Source organism: Phoenix dactylifera, chromosome 4 (assembly GCF_051530095.1).
Source record: "Phoenix dactylifera cultivar Ajwa chromosome 4, Ajwa_hap1_PhDact_Kaust_v1.1, whole genome shotgun sequence".
Classification (NCBI taxonomy): Eukaryota; Viridiplantae; Streptophyta; class Magnoliopsida; order Arecales; family Arecaceae; genus Phoenix; species Phoenix dactylifera.
The window spans coordinates 45,484,782-45,504,574 of record NC_143193.1 but is presented as its reverse complement, the minus strand read 5'-3'; the positions used below and the strand labels follow the sequence as shown (position 1 = coordinate 45,504,574).

Sequence of the window (19,793 nt, the reverse complement as noted above, 5' to 3'; positions counted from 1 at the left end):
TTCATATTAAAATTAACCATATCTTTTATAAAAACATGATATAATTTCTTATCATGTGCCAATTTTTATTATTTGTATCTTTTCTTAATATTTTCCTAAGTCCATATTTAAAAAAATGATCTACTCTTGCCTATTTATTCATAGATCCTTGAGTTTGTTCGTGATGGAGATAGAACCGTTTCTGAGTTAATGGACATTGGGAAACAACTTTTGGGGAGGTATGTTGTTTTTAGTATAGTGATGGCATTCAAGCATGTTACTATTGTAAGATGTCCTATGCCTTTTGAAGAATTGTAAATTCAAGAGTGTTATGTAATACACAAGCATGCATATACACACACAAATACATGTGTCTGTGCTATTAATCTAGTTTCATTCAACTCATTGAGATGAGGCTTTAAATGAATCGTGATTAAGGTATTCAAGTTTGGAATTGATAAGATGATCACGTGTCGTATGTTTATTTTTCATATCACTAAATCTCTCGAGACAATAGTGTTTGTCACCTTAAATTACTACTAACAATGCTACTTCAAGGAACTATCTAGAAAGCATTATCACTATCAAGTGCCAATGGAGGAAGACGACTCAACCATGAACAATGTCCAAGTGAATGAGCTAACTAAGTGTTCTTAGTGAGTTCAGTATTTAATGCGCGACTCCACAAATCTGAATATGAGGCATGAGCCTTTTTGAGATCAATACATGCATGACAAAGGTGATGTCATGTGGATGATGTTGTTCATGTCAGTGAGGATGTTGCCTATGGGAATCACTAGAATAATCTATTGTGAAGAAATAATCTGATTAGAGAGAGGAAGCAATTCCTTCAATCTGTCACCTCGGACCTCTCAAAGAGAATAACAGAAAACAAGAGAATTGCGAACATAAGATTCTAAGTCCCATTTTCTCTTATTATTTCCGTTATAAGATTGATTTTGATCCCTCTATTCATACTAGTGATGTCCAGGTCCCAAAATCTGAGTTGGATTCCTCTTCTAATTAGAAGAGTTTATAACTTTTCTTAGATAGTCATGACTAGTGGAAATAATCATGAAAAAACTAAAATCTCCTTGAAGTTAGATCTCAGTTTTCACATCAACCATGCCTTCAATCGCATTGCCCAAATCCTCTTGAATTGGAAGATACAACTTGGTCAAAAGCATGGTCTGCTGTGTCAGTATCGGGCACCAGACCGGTTGTCCGATGGCACAGGTTGGTACGGGCCTGCACGGTGCCGTGCCGGGCTCGTACCGACATAGTATAGGAGGCAGGGGAGAGGGCGAACGACAAAGAGGAAAAGAGAGAGAAGAGGTAGAGAGGGAGGGAGGCCGGCGGAGGTCGGCGGACGGCCACTGGAGGCTGGCGTTTGGGCAGGAGGCGGAGGCCGCAACCGGGTCTTCTGTTTCATTCGAAACAACGGTCCAACTGCTAAAAAATTTTGCGATTTTTAAGTGAAGTCGGCAAGCGAAATTTTATTGGCCGAATCCCTGTTTCGAACAAAACAGAGGATCCGGCCGCGGCCTCCGCCTCCTGCTTGGGTGTTGGCCTCCGTCAGCCTCCCTCCCTCTCTCTCTCCCCTCCTCCCTCCCTCGCTCGCTCTCTCGTGTCCTCTCTTTTCTTCTCCTTCTCCCCCTCCATCAACGGGTTTCGTTTTCGTTGCCAAAACCGTTCCAGTTTGCCGCCGGAATGGCTCGGTACGACCTGTTATTGAAACATTTTCGGTCTGCCGCTAGGACGGCTCGGTATGACTGGAACCGCCCTGTTCGGGACGGTTCTGCCGACTCTGGTCAAAAGTTTCCAAAAAGAGCTAAATTTGGTTTGGTCATGCATTTTGGTGGCCTAAATGGCTTGAAATTGAGTTGTCAGAGCTTGATGAGCCTATTGCTCAATCTCCACATTGTAGATCTTGAAAAATTACTCAAGTTCAAAAATAGCCCCAAACAGACACTATAAATCCTTTCAGAAGTTTTCATGCATAAATTGCCCTATGATGTGTTGGAGCTTGCTCCTGGGCCCTGTTTAGACATGATGAAGTAGCTAGAGTGGTCGATACAGGTTTGGCGATCCTCCTAGATCAAGAAACAAGTTTAGGGCATCTGTTAAGATAGTCAAATTAATCTTGCCTTGCAATATCAATCATGAAAATTTGCTTCTGCATGATGATCACCTTGGTCACATGGACATAACTTTTACAATAATCGATGTTGTGGTTATAGATGAACCTACCTTTAAAATTCTAACCATCCAACTCTGGTAGCACTTACTGCTTGACAATGCAGGTGAACATTTCCAATTTCAGTCTGATACTGGATACTAAAAGTGGAGATATGAAGTCAGGCCGTAAGCCAATAATAGAAAGTGGATGTGATTTTTGTTATAGATCAGCATTATTTGTGCATGGTAGGATGAAATGGTGAAGAAAGAACAAACCCTTATTTTTGTGTGGCCAAGGCTTAAAAGCAACACTTACAAGTTACAACTGTTTGGTATCTTTTGGTCTCGGTATTCATATATTTTGAGTTCAGATTTGTAACTCTATATTCTGAAATTTGCTTATGACTTACAGATATGGACATATTAATTAAGCCTTATGACACCTGAGTATTCTGTTCCATTTCTTTGTTATCAGGCGGCAAGTTCTACCAGCTGTTCCACACCTTTTAGATACTGTACAGGTTATTTCTGTTACAATGTTATTGCCCCAATCCTGATCCTTTCATATTCTATTTGTACTGAGCTCAACTTTTAGTTGATATATTATACACAAAAAAGTACATATTCAGTTAACATAAATGTCTTTTTTTACTTTTTTCAATGGACATTACTGTTGAAGCGTAAACAAAATCTAAACCCTCGATAACTGAGAAAATCATTCATCAAAATTTCAGGTTGATCTGTGCATGTTATATAGTGCTTATCAAATGTATAATCTGGCCTTTACAGCAACTTTTTAGAATATGTTGCATACTGCATTATAACTCTTTGTTCTGCAATGTGTTGTACATGGACTGACTTATGCATAAATACATATTTTTTTGGACATGCTTTCCTCAAAGTTGACTAAGAATTGATGGAATGAATATCCAAAATGTGTAATGATAAATTAATTTTGTTATGTGGCTATATTTTCTTTAATCCATTTGGTACCATGGTCTTAATTCCTGTTTTGCCATCTCTCTTTTTGCATCCGTATCCTCCGTCATAAGGAAACTTCCGATTCTTGTTTCCTATTCTATGTCTCCTCTTTTCTGATCCATTGGCAATTTGATGGGCCTTTTTAATCATTGCATCTCTGGTCTGCAGTGCAGCTGCACATAAACCATTGTGATAAAGAGCTGAACATGATTTTTTGCAACTTTGCTATTCCATGCTTCCTCCTCCATATACATGGACATGTGCGGGCAGTGCTTACATGCGGACATTTAACTTTTCTCTTTAGATATTTCAACATTTACCTGACATCGTTTGATTAATATGATTTTGTCTTTTGGTAACCTCTTTATTGACCCAACCTCATACAATTGGCTTTATTCCTCCTTCACCTTTTGTTTCTTGAGAGTCATAGGAACTAATTGTTCATAAAAAGGCTAGAAATACATATGTACCATACTGGACGGTACTGTTGCATGTCAATGGTACAGTATGAACCGTATGAGTCAGTACTGGCCGTTTGTTATTCTTTTTGATGTTTTCAGTTTCAGTACATATGGTCGGTTCTGGTACCATACCAATGCTGTACCATTCCAATGGAAAAAACAGTATGGGGTTCCAAGTGCCTGTGTTGGCATGCACTCCACACTAACCTGTGACATGTAAGAAAACTCCTATGTTGAACTCAAGATAAACCTCGTTTGCTGTTTACTGATCACATTTTTCCTTTTTCCTTAAAGAATTCTTTGCTTGCTACACTCGAGAAATATGAAACTTCGAAGATTTTTTTTATGATCCATGATGCTGAGTATGCACTTCTGCATGCCATTTGATGTGCCATATCTTAATTTTCTGTCATGTTGGGCATGAATTTGATTAATGGTGTTGACTGTTGAGCGCTATCAGTTAATTACTAAGCGGCAAAGTTGTTTTTAAAAATGATTTATAAAATGCTATAAAGCCAACAAGTTTTACTCCACATGTTTTTCTGAATTCTGCTTCACCATTCTTTCTTATCAAGCCTACATTTATCTTTGCATGCACAATTTTTATACGTTTATGTATTTCATCCATTTCATGGAACCTACCTTCTTATCTATTGACATTTCCTGACAGAATGGAGGCTTTTAACTTTACATCTTTTGATAGGAGAGAATAAGATTACTTTCCAATGCATAGTGTTTTCTTTTTTGATACAAATTCCAGTTTGTTTGGCATTTGTGTTGAATTTCTATGTTCATCACATGTAGTTGAGACGTGTTTGTCTTTTCTAATTCTTACCATTCTGCCAAAGAATCTGTATATTTGCATGGTTCTGGTTCTACTGTGCATCTTAACCATTCCATATGTTAAGTTCTTATGTTTCTGGTATTTCTCTTTTTCTAGGTTGAGGGGACCTTCAAGGATGGGACAAAGTTAATCACCGTACATGATCCTATTGTGAGTGATAATGGAAATCTGGAGCTTGCATTACATGGTTCTTTCCTTCCAGGTATGACATTCCAGATAGCCCAAATTTGCAGTTATATTGACTACATAATAACATCCATGCATAATAACACCTACAAAACTTGGTTTTAGATGTTGACCTTTTATAACATTTGTATATTTTGTATGAGGTGGTAGGAATTGGGTTTATTTCAAGTTTTCAACCACATTGGATGGTGATATATTTCAACCATATTGGATGGTAATATACGTCAACCAAGGCTTTACATACCAAACTATAGTTGTCGATATGGGGAGTACCCTACCTTACTAAACGGGAACTAGTACATGGTCCACCTCTGTACCAAGGGTTGGGACTTGGTACAAAGAGAAGCATTGTATCAACTCTCAGAACCTTGATTTCAACCAGTATAATTCACTTCAAATTTCGCTAGATCACTCTGTATGGAATCCTAATATCTAGTAAGGTGCCCTTCATAGTATTAGCCGCTATACTACTATGCTAAAATATGGTGTTTAATATTTACCACATAAATCTCTGCTGTACAGGCTACAGTTCCTGCTGCGACTCTTGCCTTTACCCTCTGCTCGAACAGCCTGGCAATATAGAAAGATATTTGCTTGTAATATATAAGCGAGCATATACATCCTGAGCAATAATGAGTCTCAATTATTTTCAATAATCCTGAGCATATAACAAAATCAAATTGATTTATGACTAATCAGTCTTAATTATTTTCAATAATCGATCTTTTTGATTTCAATTATAATAAAATATATGTGTATATGTAAACCCCCTTTTACTACGATGAAGGTGGGACTCGAACCCCGACCGCAGGTACCAACCCCCAGCAACCATACGAACTCCTTTTATTATGTCCCAAGCAGTAATGAGATTAAGATCCATATCCTCAAACAGTCTTGTGTTATTTCTGTTTGATGACCTTTCTTTCAACCACTTCAATTTCTTCTAAACATTCCAACACCATATGAAAGTTATGGAGTATTACAATTTACAAGTATTCTATAAATCACAAGCTTCAATTGTTTATTGCCCTTTTCCTATCGACTATCAATAGTATTTTATCATTCTTTAAGTATTTTCATTCTTCCCCCTTCTTCAAATGATTCATAGACCTGAAAACATTTATACTCTACTCTTCTTTCAATTTATTGCATCTAATATTATTTCTTCTTTTTCTGGTGCATGTTAGTTGAAGTACATGCATGCAATTAAGCACTATAGCACAACATGTGATCACCTTGAATGGAACTTCCGATCTGCAGCTTGTTTGCTGTTCATATCAGTGAAAACCAACAGACCTCCTACCACCGTGTCTCTTTCTCTACCTAAACTCAGTTTTCATTTTGTTTTCATTTTTCCAATTCATACTGCTTTTCTCTTATTTCTGAATAGGTCCATTTTCTAATGTCTAAATTTGGCTTATTTATTTTATTATTTTTCTTTATTTTGTAATTTTCTCTTTTCTTTTTATACATTCAAAGATAGTTTTGAAATGCTGACTATGCAGCCTATCATACTCCATGCACCCTTTCTACCCATATTGATCCATATTGACATGGATATATCATCCATGCTAGTGAAACCATGAGTAGATACCTGCGGGTTAGTGGTGGTGGTTTTTCTCTTTTTTCTTTCTTGTTTTGGGGGGGGGCATTGGCTTATTGATTTGCATGATATACACACAGTACCAGTACGTATCTGGTATGCATCTGTACTGCAAGGTTTTGAACCTTGTTTCAAACTTCAAAGTAATTTTTTTTAAGAAAAAAAAGGAGGAACTGGAACTTCAAAGTAATGTTGATCAACCTAAAGCCAACCTATTGAATGTCCATTTTTGTGGGTGACAATGACCCTATTGCTTCATATTGGTGAGTTTGAAAATGTTGTCACCACCAACTTTTTCTTTCTTATTTTATGCTTGTCTCAGTGTTCTGTATTATTCTTATGTGCCTGAGGAGTATGAAGTGTTTCATTAATTCTAAAGTAGAAAATGTGGATTTTGGCTTCCTCCTAGGACAAATGTATTTTGGCATATAGTTCACCTTCATATAGGTAAGGTTCCAGTCATCTGCATGTGACTCTAAATTATTTAGACACATTTGGGTACATAATTGAAGGGGAAAAAAACTCATTTGGTTGCTTGTGTTTTTGCATAGGAAGTGTGTTTCGCATGGGAAGGTGGTATTTAGTATTTACTGTTGTCTTTTCACATGGGTGAAGGGTTTACAAGGAGAAAACAAATGTACACACAATTAGTCAAGTTTAGCTCCTTGTTTTGCTTGGGCCACATGAGCAAAGGACATTAACCTTTAGGGTGATCATCCAGAATATTTTGATCATCTGGAATATTCAGAGTCTCTGCTTGATCACATTCTCCTGATATTTTTTTCCAACTTCATCCTGTTCTGTGCGGTCTCAACTTGGTCCAATGGACCTCTATTTTTTTTGAGAAATTCAATTCCACAATTTTTTGTGGCTACTTTGAGAAGAATGCATTAGCCTATCATATATGTTCCCAAATTCTCTCATGTGACCTACATTTTATTGATCAAGTAGTACATTTGAAAAAAAATGATTTGCCTAAGTTTTCTGGATTGCTCTTCTTATGCATATTTTTTAAAGTTAGATTGTATATCTGATTTTGGGAACATGGGTGAACTGAGATATGCAAAGACTTTAAGAGACTTCCATTCCGCTTTTTTTTATGCTCATGATGACTGGTATATTGTTCCATTCATGGTCTACTTATTTACCTGTTTGGCAATATGCTATATATTATTACCTTGTACGTGGATATCATGCTTGTTTGCATACATGCTATCATTTTGTCTGTTCCCCATTTATCCAGGTCATATGGCTGTTGAGCTTCAAACTTGTCAAATATGTCACAACATTGATTTCACTTTTTCTTGCATCAAGAGTCCATGTGGTTGCTGTTTGGTTATCTTATTTTTTTGGCAAATATTTGCTTATCTTATTTTAGATTGGAGACTATATTTGCAATTGATTTTGAGATTGTTTAGTTCATAAGAGTACCTATACCATCGTATTGTCAGAGTACAAATTACATATTCTATTTCAGGTGGCTAGCAATCTAATATTTGATTAGCAATCTGCACGTATATAGATTAAAGATTTTCTTCTGTTGTGTTTTTCATGAAATCTGTTCTTCTTGAGTTAAAAATGAATTTCAAGTGGAGCAAGAAAATATCCTGAGGAAAAGACAAACTTTAGACTTTAAGTGATTGCTTAATTTTTTCCCTTTCTAGTGGAAATTTGGGCGATATAATGTGAAGAGGCCAAAAAATGAATTTAGATGCACTTAGGCAATTGGAAAATGTCATGTGTAAGTTGAAAGTTTTATATTACAATCTGACTATCATTAAGGGTAAATTTAGTATTTAGTCAAATGGAGTTGCAAATTCTTTACGGCCTTTATCATGTGTGTAGGCTTGTTATCTTAAGTTTCAATGTTTTCTTTCCTTATGATCTAGATGAGAAGTGTTCATTAACAAGCTTGGTATCTGCAACCATGACCTTATGTTGGTTATCATTGTGTTTCAAAGTTCTGTAGTTTTCTATTAAGTGCAAGGTGCTCGAGTACATTATAGTTCTTTGTAATTATTTCTTGCTCATTTTCATATCAATTGTAATATTTTTCTAAACTTAGTATTACATAATTTAGTTATTTTTCCCTTTTTCTTATGGAATCTTTCCAGTACAAGTACCTTGGTATCATGTCTCAGCAACTGTTGTATGCACTCATAAATAGTGGATATCCAATATTGACACTGATGCATGACCCCTGCAAGAAGCTGCCTATAACTTGCCAACTAAGCAAAGCCTTCAAGGATTTTGTTTCACTCAACTTCCCGTACTTCTGTCGGGAATGCCTCGCGTTTCTTATGCATAATATACATGATCTACTTACGTTAGCTTAAGAGCTAATGGAGGAACACTTCAATGCTAGTTTAAGCGCAATGAGATTTTCATTCTTTGTATAATACAACAATTTGTCATTCTTTTTCCTGCAGTTCCTTCATTTGATAAGTTTGTTCAGAATGTAGTTGATAGCCATCCTGGTGTCTTAGTATTTGGATCCGGGAAAATTGTACCTAATATGGGAAGGAAGGCTGTGACACTGAAAATTGTCAACAAGGCAGATAGGCCTATTCAGGTGAATTTCTTACTACATAACATTGTTCTTATTTGATTTTTTGAGTACTTAATATTTTTTGCTTTGTCATGTAAATGAATTCTGCAATTTTTATGTTTCATTCATTACAAAGTAAAATATATTGCATGCCAGTTTATAGTTTAGTAACCAAAGCTTAAAATATATGCTTAAATCTATTTTAAATAGATTGCAAGTTTGTACAAACTATGATATCTGGACCAATTTAATCATCTTTCTGTTTTGTTACCATTCCCACTTAACCATATACCTTAAGTTATCCAGATTTTATGTAACTTATTTAATTTAGTAATGTATCGATGACCTTAGCATCAAAAGAATGAGTTTCATTCTGATAAGTTGTAATATCAGCAAATTGCTTATTAAATCCTTTTTCTTTTCCTCAAGTTAAAGTTTGATTGCCTGTCTATATCTACATATGAGAGAGGAGAGTTTTTCATTTCTATTACGTACTATGAGAAAATGATCTGAATTTTTCGTATATTCGATGTTTTGATTGAGTGATGCAGCGGTCATTAAAGATCAGCTGCTAAGGTCAAAGGGAGGGCACAATGTTTCTAAAAATTGGATCCAAAAGCAATCAGATTGCTGTTCAGACCCATGGAGGGCTGAGATTGTGAGTTGGAACAGCAAGCATACACAGGAGACTAAACCCTAGGATTTCTCCACTTTCAGGTCCTCCACTCATTGCATACAATTCCTACTTGATCCTGCTTCAATTTGGTACTAGAGCTGAAATTCCTGCTCAATTTTCCATCTTCTTTCACCTTTTTCTTCCCTCCTTTCTTCCTCATTTTCTTCCTGTCTTACATCAACTTGATCTTCTTCTTTCTCTCCAAAATGGTGCACGATGCAGAATTCAATGGTTGCTTTGAGAATTTTTCTTAAGACTATGAGAGCAGCAAAAAACATATTCTTCAATTGCAAAATGACATGACCGTGAAAGCAGAAATCACGACGGTGATGGCTGAGATGACATCCTTGATTTCTTCAATGGTTGATATGAAAACCCCCCTGGCTGCAAGAGAACATCTCTCCTTAGAGCATTCATCAACTTCGGATAACCATCTGTACAAGAGCATATCTCATTCTCTCTCTTTAGCATGTTCAATTTTCACAGCTTGAGGAACAGCATTCTGTCAATGTGGACTGAGGAGCAAAGATTGAAGTTGCTGATTGTTATGGAGATCATAACCCAGAGGCATTTCTTGATTGGCTGCACGGTGTTGAAAGCTTCTTTCAATAGTCCAAGCTCAAGGATGAAAGAAAATTGTTGTTTGCAGGGGCAAATCTGAAAGGGGCAGCAAGGGATTGGTGGATTAAATACCAACCAACCTACTAGGCAACTGTTAGATCATGGGATGACATGGAGACAACCATGACTTTCCACTTTGTCCAAATTAAGCAAAGTATTCAGTTTACAACTTGTGCATGGGAGCATGACAGTAGAGGAATACACCACTAAATTCTTTAGCTTGACAACATGTTCAGAATTTCCTTGGAATGAAGATGTCATGATTTTCATGTATCACCAAAGGCTAAATCCTTCCATCTTGTTGGGGTTGTCTACTTGTGGGCTATACACCATGGCTGATGCAAGTTAGGTGTCTTATCAAATGACAGAAGAGAAGATGAAAACAAATCAGCTACAAGGAATTCTTCTCAAATTTCCTTAAGGCATGATCAGTCTATTGCAGATTTGAGCCTAGAGAAGTCTAGAACTGGTTCTATTGCTTCTACTGATAGAACAGTTAGATTTTTTTCTTCTTCTCTGTCTTCTGGTGTCCATAGTGGTTCAGGGTCCGATTCTGAAGCGAGAACTGCAACCCAGTTGCAAAGGGTTTGGTCATTTTTCAGCCTAATGCTCGAACTGCTTGATTACTTTTGTTGACAAGTCTGCCCTTATTGCTCCTGCTAGTCCTGAAGAAAAGGCAGAGAAGTTGGGGTATTAGAATCAAAGCCACAATGTGATAATGACAAGAGTGTTGACAGTTGCGAGGAGGTAGTACATCATTGTGTTGTTTTGAGACTGCTATTGACTACACATCAGTAAGGCGGCAATGAAGATTGGGGAAGGACCAATATATTCCATACTCGTCCGCAGTGCAATAGAAAACTGTGCACAATGGCGATTGACTTAGGCGGTTGCACAAATTTGTGTCATAGGATGCGGATAATAATCTTAAGTTGAAGATAGAGCCTCATCCAAGTCCTGATAACATATTTTAGCTGAATAACACGAATCTCAAAATGAGAGGTGTTTGGTCACTTATTCCACTTGAGGGCTTCTTGGTGTAGTGCAGTGGGATGTGCGTCCTGTGAAGGTGTATCACCTCTTGTTGGGTAGGCATGACTTTTTGATCATAAGGTACACATTATGGATGTACCAATACCTATTCTTTTCAGCATGGAGACCTCATCATGTAGTATATGCTATTTAGAGATATGCCAGTGAAGAAGCTTAAAAAGACACACATTACCTTTCTTCTTCAACTTGTGGCTTCAGCAGGAGATGGCATCCTAGGCCATTTTCCCAACTCGATGAGCTTGAGTATTTTAAGAGAAGGGGGGGGGGGGGGGGGTGGATTGATGCAGTCATCGTTGAAGATCAGCTTCTAAGGCTGCACAGGGGTTGTATCTTTCGCGCGAAAGAAGGATTCCCCTTCCTTCGCACGAATCCACTGTTGGATCATGCAATGGTCGCTTCGAGGTCTGTGCAGATGGATGAATGGAGGAGTTCGGTGTGCTTTGAGATCTGTGTGAGGAGCGATTCAACGGTCAACATCGTTAAAGAAGATCGATCATTCTCTTGCACGAAAGATCAACCTGAATCCTCTAAGGCTAAAGGGAGGTTACAGTGGCTATAAAAATCAGATCTGAAGGCAATCTCATTGCTGTTCAGAACCATGGTGGGCTGAGATTGTGAATTGGGACAACATGCATATATAGGAACCTAAACCCTAGGATTTCTCCACTTTTAGATCCTCCACTCATTGCATACCATTCCTGCTTGGTCCTGCATCATCGAGTCATACATAATATAGGATCTAGAGGCCAAACTTGGAAATCCTAGCATGCCTAATTCTAACTCTTGAAATTTATGGAATGAAAGAAAATAGATAATTTCTAGTTAAAGAATCTTTCAAATGCATAGGACTATGAACTCAAATTGCAATTATAACAAAGATTGGAATTAATATAGGGAAAGTAGGTGGGCAACTTTAAAGTTGTTTGACTATTTCCATCCTAAACTTATTATTTTGGATATCCTTTTTCTCCACATTGAGATTATTTTGACGTCAAGTTTTGCTATGCAGATTGGGAGCCATTATCACTTTATTGAAGTGAACCCCTACTTGGTTTTCGATAGAAGAAGAGCCTATGGTATGAGACTAAATATATTGGCAGGAACAGCTACACGATTTGAGGTGATGACCTTCAGTATCTGGTTTCTATAAGTGACTGATTAAAAGTTTCTGTACCACTTTTTTATGTCTTAATGAAGTAATAAACAACTGCAAGACATATGGTGACTTGTAGGCTACATGGTTTCGCCCTTGTTTCCCATTAATCATTACAACTTTACTTGGTAGCATTATATTTAAACAAATTTTACTTCTACAATTAACATCTTGTGGTCCATATGTATATGTATCTGCATGTTTTTTAGACCAAGTTTGTGGTTCAAAACACTCTCTTGGATGTGTTGAAAATTTGAAACTAATTACTATTTAGGGAATGTTACTTGGAGTTGTTTAGATTACTCGTATCATCTATCAAGCTTTTTGTTTTTCACTTTTTGGAATAGGGTTTTCATTTAATTTTTCTGGTTTTTGGCTCATTCTTCTCTGAAATTTGAGATGGCTTAAATATAATAAATGGTTTTTGTATAGCATAATGAAGTTCTAACATGACTGATCGTTGGTATCCATGCTTCAATACCATAACCTGCTCAAAGTTCCTTAGATGTCTTTTCCAGGTATCCATGCTTCAATACCATAACCTGCTCAACGTTCCTTAGATGTCTTTTCCATATATGATATCTGAGGATGATAGTGTTATTTTGATGATTAACAAGCAATTATCTAGAGTATGCTATAAGTTAAATTGATACTTCATTTATAAGTTCATTACTCTCAGTATATTTGGTTAATTGAAAATAGATACATGACCTTGTTCATTTGAATGAATCTAACCTTGAGAATGCAGCAAAGTGTGGATTGAGTCGACCCAAAGGTTGATTGGGTCGACCCCGGCACATCAAGAAATCATTTGGCACACTCCTGCAAAAATGGCACAAATGAACAGTGAGTTGGGTCGACCCAAGGTAAGCATGAGTCGACCCAACCTTGAAGAACCTCAAAAACACAACTGAAGAATGCTCTCTGGATTTACTGAGAGGGTCGACCCAAACAGTGGTTGAGTCGACCCAAGCTTGAGTCGACCCAAACCCTGAGAGGGTCGACCCAAAGGCAAGACAGAAAGACAGACAGAAATTGGTTCTCTGGAATTACTGAGAGGGTCGACCCAAGAAGAAGTTGAGTCGACCCAAGTGGACTTTGAGTCGACCCAAAGAATGGTTGGGTCGACCCATGGGAAGGAAGGCTGAAATTGAAGTTTCTGTGGTTTCTGAGAGGGTCGACCCAAGGAATGTTTGAGTCGACCCAAGGCAAAGTTGGGTCGACCCAAGGACAGGTTGAGCCGACCCAAACACGGGCTGAACAGTAACGGCTAGTTCTGCAACTGTACTTTTTGTCCTTCCCAAGGAGAGTAACGGCTAGTTTTTCAAATCTAACCATTGGGACTTGTCCTAAGAAGGTGGGAAGCTATTTAAAGGGGCACTATTCATCAGAGAGAACAACTTTTGAGTGGAATATCAAAGAGTACCCTAGAATATAAAAGTGCCCTAATCTTCTTCATCAAGAGCTTCATTCAAGAATCAAAGAAAGGGATTGAGCAGATTCAAAGAGGCATCAAGAGCTCCATCCCCTTTAAAGAGTGAAGCATCCTTGACAAAGAAGAGCAAAGCGACTTCAAAGCGATAAATACTTTCTAACTCTTCCTTGTAGCTTATATTGTTTCATATGCTCATTTAGGAGTTTGAATCTTTCCTTTTGTTTATTAAACACTTTGTAAAGGTTCGTTGGTGAGCCCGCAAAACCAACAAAGGTTTTTGGTGAACCCGGAAAACCAAAGTGTAAAGGTTAGTTGGTGAGCCCGCAAAACCAACAAAGGTTTTTGGTGAACCCGGAAAACCAAAGTGTATAGGTTCGTTGGTGAGCCCGTAAAACCAACAAAGGTTTTTGGATTGTGAGCCCGAAAAACAATCCAACTGTAATCCGCGAGATTATAGTGAATTCCCAAGGGGACGCTTGGGGAGTGGACGTAGGTGCTAAGGAGAGCACCGAACCACTATATATTGTTGTGTTTGTGTTGTGCTTGTGTTTTCATTTACTCTTGTATCATCTTCTACTCTTGCGTTAGTTTAACTCACTCAAATAGCTTAAGAAAGCATCCACCGCACTTAATTAAGAAAACGTTTAAAGCATCAAAATTTAGAAGAAACCAATTCACCCCCCCTCTTGGCTTGTCACCTTGGGCAACAAGTGGTATCAGAGCGAGGTGCTCTAATAGTGCTCATTGATCTAACAATCAAGAGTTAAAGATCATGACAACCCAAGTGGGATGTGCAATGAGTGAGGGGCAATCCACAAATAGACCACCTCTATTTAATGGCACAAACTACACATATTGGAAAGCTAGAATGAGGATATTCATTCAAGCTTCGGACTATGAACTGTGCAAATCATCACTAGAGGATCTCACATACCCACACTTAACATAGATGGCACTATCATACCCAAACCAGAAATGGATTGGAATGAAAGTGATAGAAGATTAGCACAGTTAAATGCAAAAGCTGTAAATACACTTTACTGCTCTTTAGATGTAAATGAATTTAATAGAATATCCACTTGCACCACCGCCAAAGAAATTTGGGATAGACTTGAGGTCACACATGAAGGGACCAATCAAGTTAAGGAGTCCAAGATAAACATATTAGTACACAAGTATGAACTGTTTAAAATGGAATCTACTGAGTCCATAACTGATATGTTTACTCGTTTTACTGATATTATAAATGGGCTTAAAAGTTTAGGAAAGTCTTATTCTAACTCTGATTTGGTGCGTAAAATTCTCAGGTCTCTACCAAGGAATTGGGAGGCCAAGGTAACCGCTATTCAAGAGGCAAAGGACCTCAACACACTGCAGTTAGAGGAGCTCCTAGGATCTCTCATGACCCATGAGTTGACAATGAGGCAAAATTCAGAAGATGAGGTCAAGAGAAGAAAACCCATTGCCCTAAAGACTACCACCCCTAGACAACAAACTGAATCGGAAGATTCAGATGATGATGAAGATATTGATGAAGAAGGGATGGCAGTGCTTGGGAGAAAATTCAGAAGATTCATGAGAGGTAAGAATAAGTTCCATAAAAAGAAACCCTTTCTTAAAGGTAACTCAAGCAAAGAAAAGGTTAAGGATAAGGAAAAAGAAAAGGAGACTCCCATTTGCTATGAGTGTAACAAACCCGGGCATTATAAGATAGATTGCCCAGATTTGAAGAGGATGGCAAGAAAGTTGAAAAAGAAGAATTTTATGGCCGATTGGAGTGAAAGTGAGGAATCAAGTTCGGAGGACGAAGATCATCAAGACACGGCCCAAATATGTCATATGGCCAATGACGATGAGGTAGATTCTGAACTTGACTGTGATTTTACTGTTGATGAATTGCATGATGCATTCTTAGAACTCATGGAAGAACATAAGAAAGTAATTAATAAAAATAAAGCTCTAAAAGAAGAAAATCAATCTCTCATTAAAGATAAGATAAAACTGTCTCATAACTATGAAACATTAAGTAGGAAACTTGAAAATGAAACCAAAAATCTAATTGCTGAAAATGTCAAGCTAAAAGAAGATGCTGAAAAATATAAATCTTTGGTAGATAGATTTACTCTTAGTTCTACCAAATTAAACTTGATTCTTGATAGCCAAAAAGCTGTATATGATAAGGCCGGTTTAGGGTATAGAACAAATAGGAAACAAAAACTCTTAAAGAATATTTTTGTAAAAGCTAAAAGGGAAAATATTACTTGTTATTGTTGTAATAAGATAGGACATAGAGCATATGAATGTAATTTTAGAAAGTCTAGTCAAAACAGATCAAGTAATAATCAAAAGATAAAATTCAAGAAAGTTTGGGTTCCAAAAGGAACATGGAGTACTAACCCTAAAGGACCCAACTTAGCTTGGGTACCTAAAGGTTCTTCTTGATCTTGATTGCAGGTGTGTCTTGCAGCTGATAAAATGGAAAAACGATGGTATCTAGATAGTGGCTGTTCAAGACACATGACCGGTGACGAAGATCAATTTGTCACCTTGGAACCAAAGAAAGGTGGAGTAGTGACCTATGGAGACAATGGTAAAGGGTATATCATTGGAAAGGGTAATATTTTCATTGCTCCATCTATTTTTATAGAAAATGTTTTATTAGTTAAGGGTTTGAAACATAACCTTCTTAGCATAAGTCAATTTTGTGATAAAGGATTTAAAGTTACATTTGAAGCATCTGTATGCATAATCACAAATCCTAAAGATAATAGCATTGTACTTGTAGGACAAAGGCAAAGAAATATTTACTTAGTAGATCTTCATGAGTTAGGCAAGAAAAATGGTTTATGCTTAATTACTAATGAAGAAAAGAAAATTGAAACTAGTTGGCTTTGGCATCGAAGATTAGGACATGCTAGTATGGAATTAATATCAAAACTAGTTAAGAAGGAATTAATAAAGGATGTGCCAAAATTGATTTTTGAAAAGGACAAAATATGTGGACCATGTTCATTGGGAAAACAAACTAAGTCATCTTTCAAATCGAAAAACGTAGTATCAACAACTAGACCATTTGAACTCATACACATGGATTTATTTGGACCTACTAGAACTACAAGTCTAGGAGGAAAAAAATATGGACTAGTTATTGTTGATGATTTTTCAAGGTATACATGGGTTTCATTTTTGGCACATAAGAATGAAGCATTTTCAGAATTTTTGAAACTATATAATAAAATCATAAATGAAAAGAAACTCACCTTAGTAGCCATTCGAAGTGATCATGGTACTGAATTTGAAAATCAACACTTCGAGGAATTTTGCACTAAAAATGGAATATCACATCAATTTTCAGCACCTAGAACGCCTCAACAAAATGGGGTTGTTGAAAGAAAAAATAGGACATTGGCAGAAATGGCACGCACAATGTTGTGCGAGTCAAATCTTCCAAAGTACTTTTGGGCTGAAGCTATAAACACCTCTTGCCATATTCTAAATCGAGTTTTAATACGACCTATAACTAAGAAAACTCCTTATGAACTTTGGAAGAATAAGAAACCAACTGCAAAATATTTTAAAGTGTTTGGATGTAGATGTTTTATCTTAAATAATGGCAAGGAGGACTTAAGTAAATTTGATGCCAAGTCAGATGAAGGTATCTTCTTAGGATACTCCACATCTAGCAAGGCATACAGAGTATTCAACAAAAGAACCTTAGTAGTAGAAGAGTCAGTCAATATTATATTTGATGAGTCTGATAGTGAGTCTGCTAGGAAAGAAAATACTATTGATGATGATACAGGAATTATCGACTTTGAAAAGTTGAAAATTGATGACGTGCCAAATCAAGATAAGGGAGATGATTGCGTGCCACCACAACCCCAAGACGTGCCAAAAGAATGGAGGTATGCACATGGACATCCTAAAGATTTAATCATTGGTGATCCATCTCAAGGAGTAAGAACTCGATCATCTCTTAGAAATTTAAATGATTATTTTGCTTTCGTTTCACAATTAGAACCTAAAACTTATGAAGAGGCTGAAAAAGATACTAACTGGATAAATGCCATGCAAGAGGAATTAAATCAATTTAAAAGAAGTAATGTATGGACATTAACTGAAAGACCAAAGCATAATTCAGTAATTGGAACAAAATGGGTATTTAGAAATAAATTAGATGAAAATGGATTAGTTATAAGGAATAAGGCTAGACTTGTAGCTAAGGGATACAATCAAGAAGAAGGAATAGATTTTGATGAGACATTTGCTCCTGTAGCTAGATTAGAGGCTATTAGATTGCTTCTGGCATTTGCATGTTTCATGGATTTTAAATTATATCAAATGGATGTGAAGAGTGCATTCTTAAATGGTATTATTGAGGAGGAAGTATATGTAGAACAACCTCCAGGATTTGAAAATCATGAATTGCCAAATCATGTGTTTAAACTACATAAGGCATTATATGGATTAAAGCAAGCACCTAGGGCTTGGTATGATCGACTAAGTAAATTTCTACTTGAAAATGATTTTTGTAGAGGAAATGTAGATAAAACTTTATTCATCAAAAGAAAGGACAAAAATCTATTAGTGGTGCAAATATATGTAGATGACATAATCTTTGGTGCCACTAATGATACTCTATGCAAAGAATTCGCTGATTTAATGCATGGAGAATTTGAGATGAGTTTGATGGGAGAACTAAGCTTCTTTCTAGGATTACAAATCAAACAAACCAAAGAAGGCATTTTCATTCATCAAACTAAGTATACAAAGGAAATACTGAAGAAGTTTGGGAATGAAAATCATAAGGGAATTGGCACTCCAATGAATCCTACTAGTAAGCTAGACAAAGATGAAAAAGGGAAAAGTGTTGATATTAAGCTCTATAGAGGACTAATTGGATCCTTGCTCTATCTTACTGCTAGTAGACCCGACATTGTATTTAGTGTAGGGATATGTGCTAGATACCAATCGGATCCTAAGGAGTCACATTTAAGTGCTGTTAAGAGAATCCTTAGATACTTAAGAGGAACTACCACCATTGGATTATGGTACTCGAGAGACTCCTGTCTAGATTTGCTTGCATATTCAGATGCTGACTTTGCTGGATGCAAGTTAGATAGGAAGAGCACAAGTGGCACATGTCAATTCTTAGGAAATAACTTAGTATCATGGTTTAGTAAGAAGCAGAACTCAGTGGCACTGTCCACAGCTGAAGCTGAATACATAGCTGCTGGTAGTTGTTGTGCTCAAGTATTATGGCTCAAGCAACAACTAGAGGACTATGGAGTCAAACTAGATAATATTCCTATTAAGTGTGATAATACTAGTGCTATCAATCTCACTAAAAATCCAGTTCAGCACTCTAAAGCCAAACACATAGAAATAAGGTACCATTTTATTAGGGATCATGTGCAAAATGGAAATGTATGTATTGAGCATATATGCACGGAAAAACAATTGGCTGACATATTTACCAAACCATTGAGTGAAGATAGATTCTGTATGCTCAGGAGGGAATTAGGCATATGTGATCCTTTTTATTAAAGAAATATAAAAGGGAGCTAGTAGTCTCATGATACATTCCTCTAATTTCAAAAATCCCATGAAACATGAGTCAAATTTGTTATCTATAGATTCCCTACTCATGTATCATTGTCCCAGAGAGAATTTATAAGGATTGGAAGCAAGGAAAATTTTTAGAAGCAAAAAGGAAGAGAAAAGAAAATTTCTGCACTTGGGTCGACCCAACCCAGAACATGGGTCGACCCAACGTTGAGTCGACCCAACGTCGGGACCCCACTGTTATAAGGGGCCCGAGAGCATTTCTAGGGCACTATTTGGCCTTTGTCTTCTTCCGAAAAACCTACTCCCCACTCTCCAATCTCCACTAAACTCCTCCAAACAGTAGATTTCCTAAAGATCTTGGAGAAATGGGACCCAAACGAGCCGTGGCCAAGAGATCCGGAAGAGTGACTCGGATCCAACGGGAGGAAAGGCAACCTACCGAGCCATCTCCCGTGTCTCCACGACGTGAGGCACGTGCGGAGGCCCCTCCTCCTCCTCCTTCCCCCT

General features: G+C 37.1%; 1 protein-coding gene across 5 annotated transcripts in view; it reads left to right on the top strand.

Annotated features, from left to right (window-relative positions):
• Window positions 1-19,793, top strand: part of URE (urease) — a 44,416-nt gene that overhangs the window by 7,514 nt on the left and 17,109 nt on the right. For 3 of the 5 annotated variants that reach the window (XM_039133756.3, XM_008809333.6, XM_089930181.1), the window contains 5 exons: window positions 145-218; window positions 2,633-2,678; window positions 4,540-4,645; window positions 8,662-8,804; window positions 12,140-12,250. In XM_039133756.3, coding sequence (XP_038989684.3) covers window positions 145-218; window positions 2,633-2,678; window positions 4,540-4,645; window positions 8,662-8,804; window positions 12,140-12,250 — 480 coding nt within the window. Of the gene's footprint in view, window positions 1-144; window positions 219-2,282; window positions 2,533-2,632; window positions 2,679-4,539; window positions 4,646-8,661; window positions 8,805-12,139; window positions 12,251-19,793 lie in introns of all 5 variants that reach the window. The other 2 variants (XM_026809536.4, XM_088720081.2) reach the window with 2 other exon arrangements.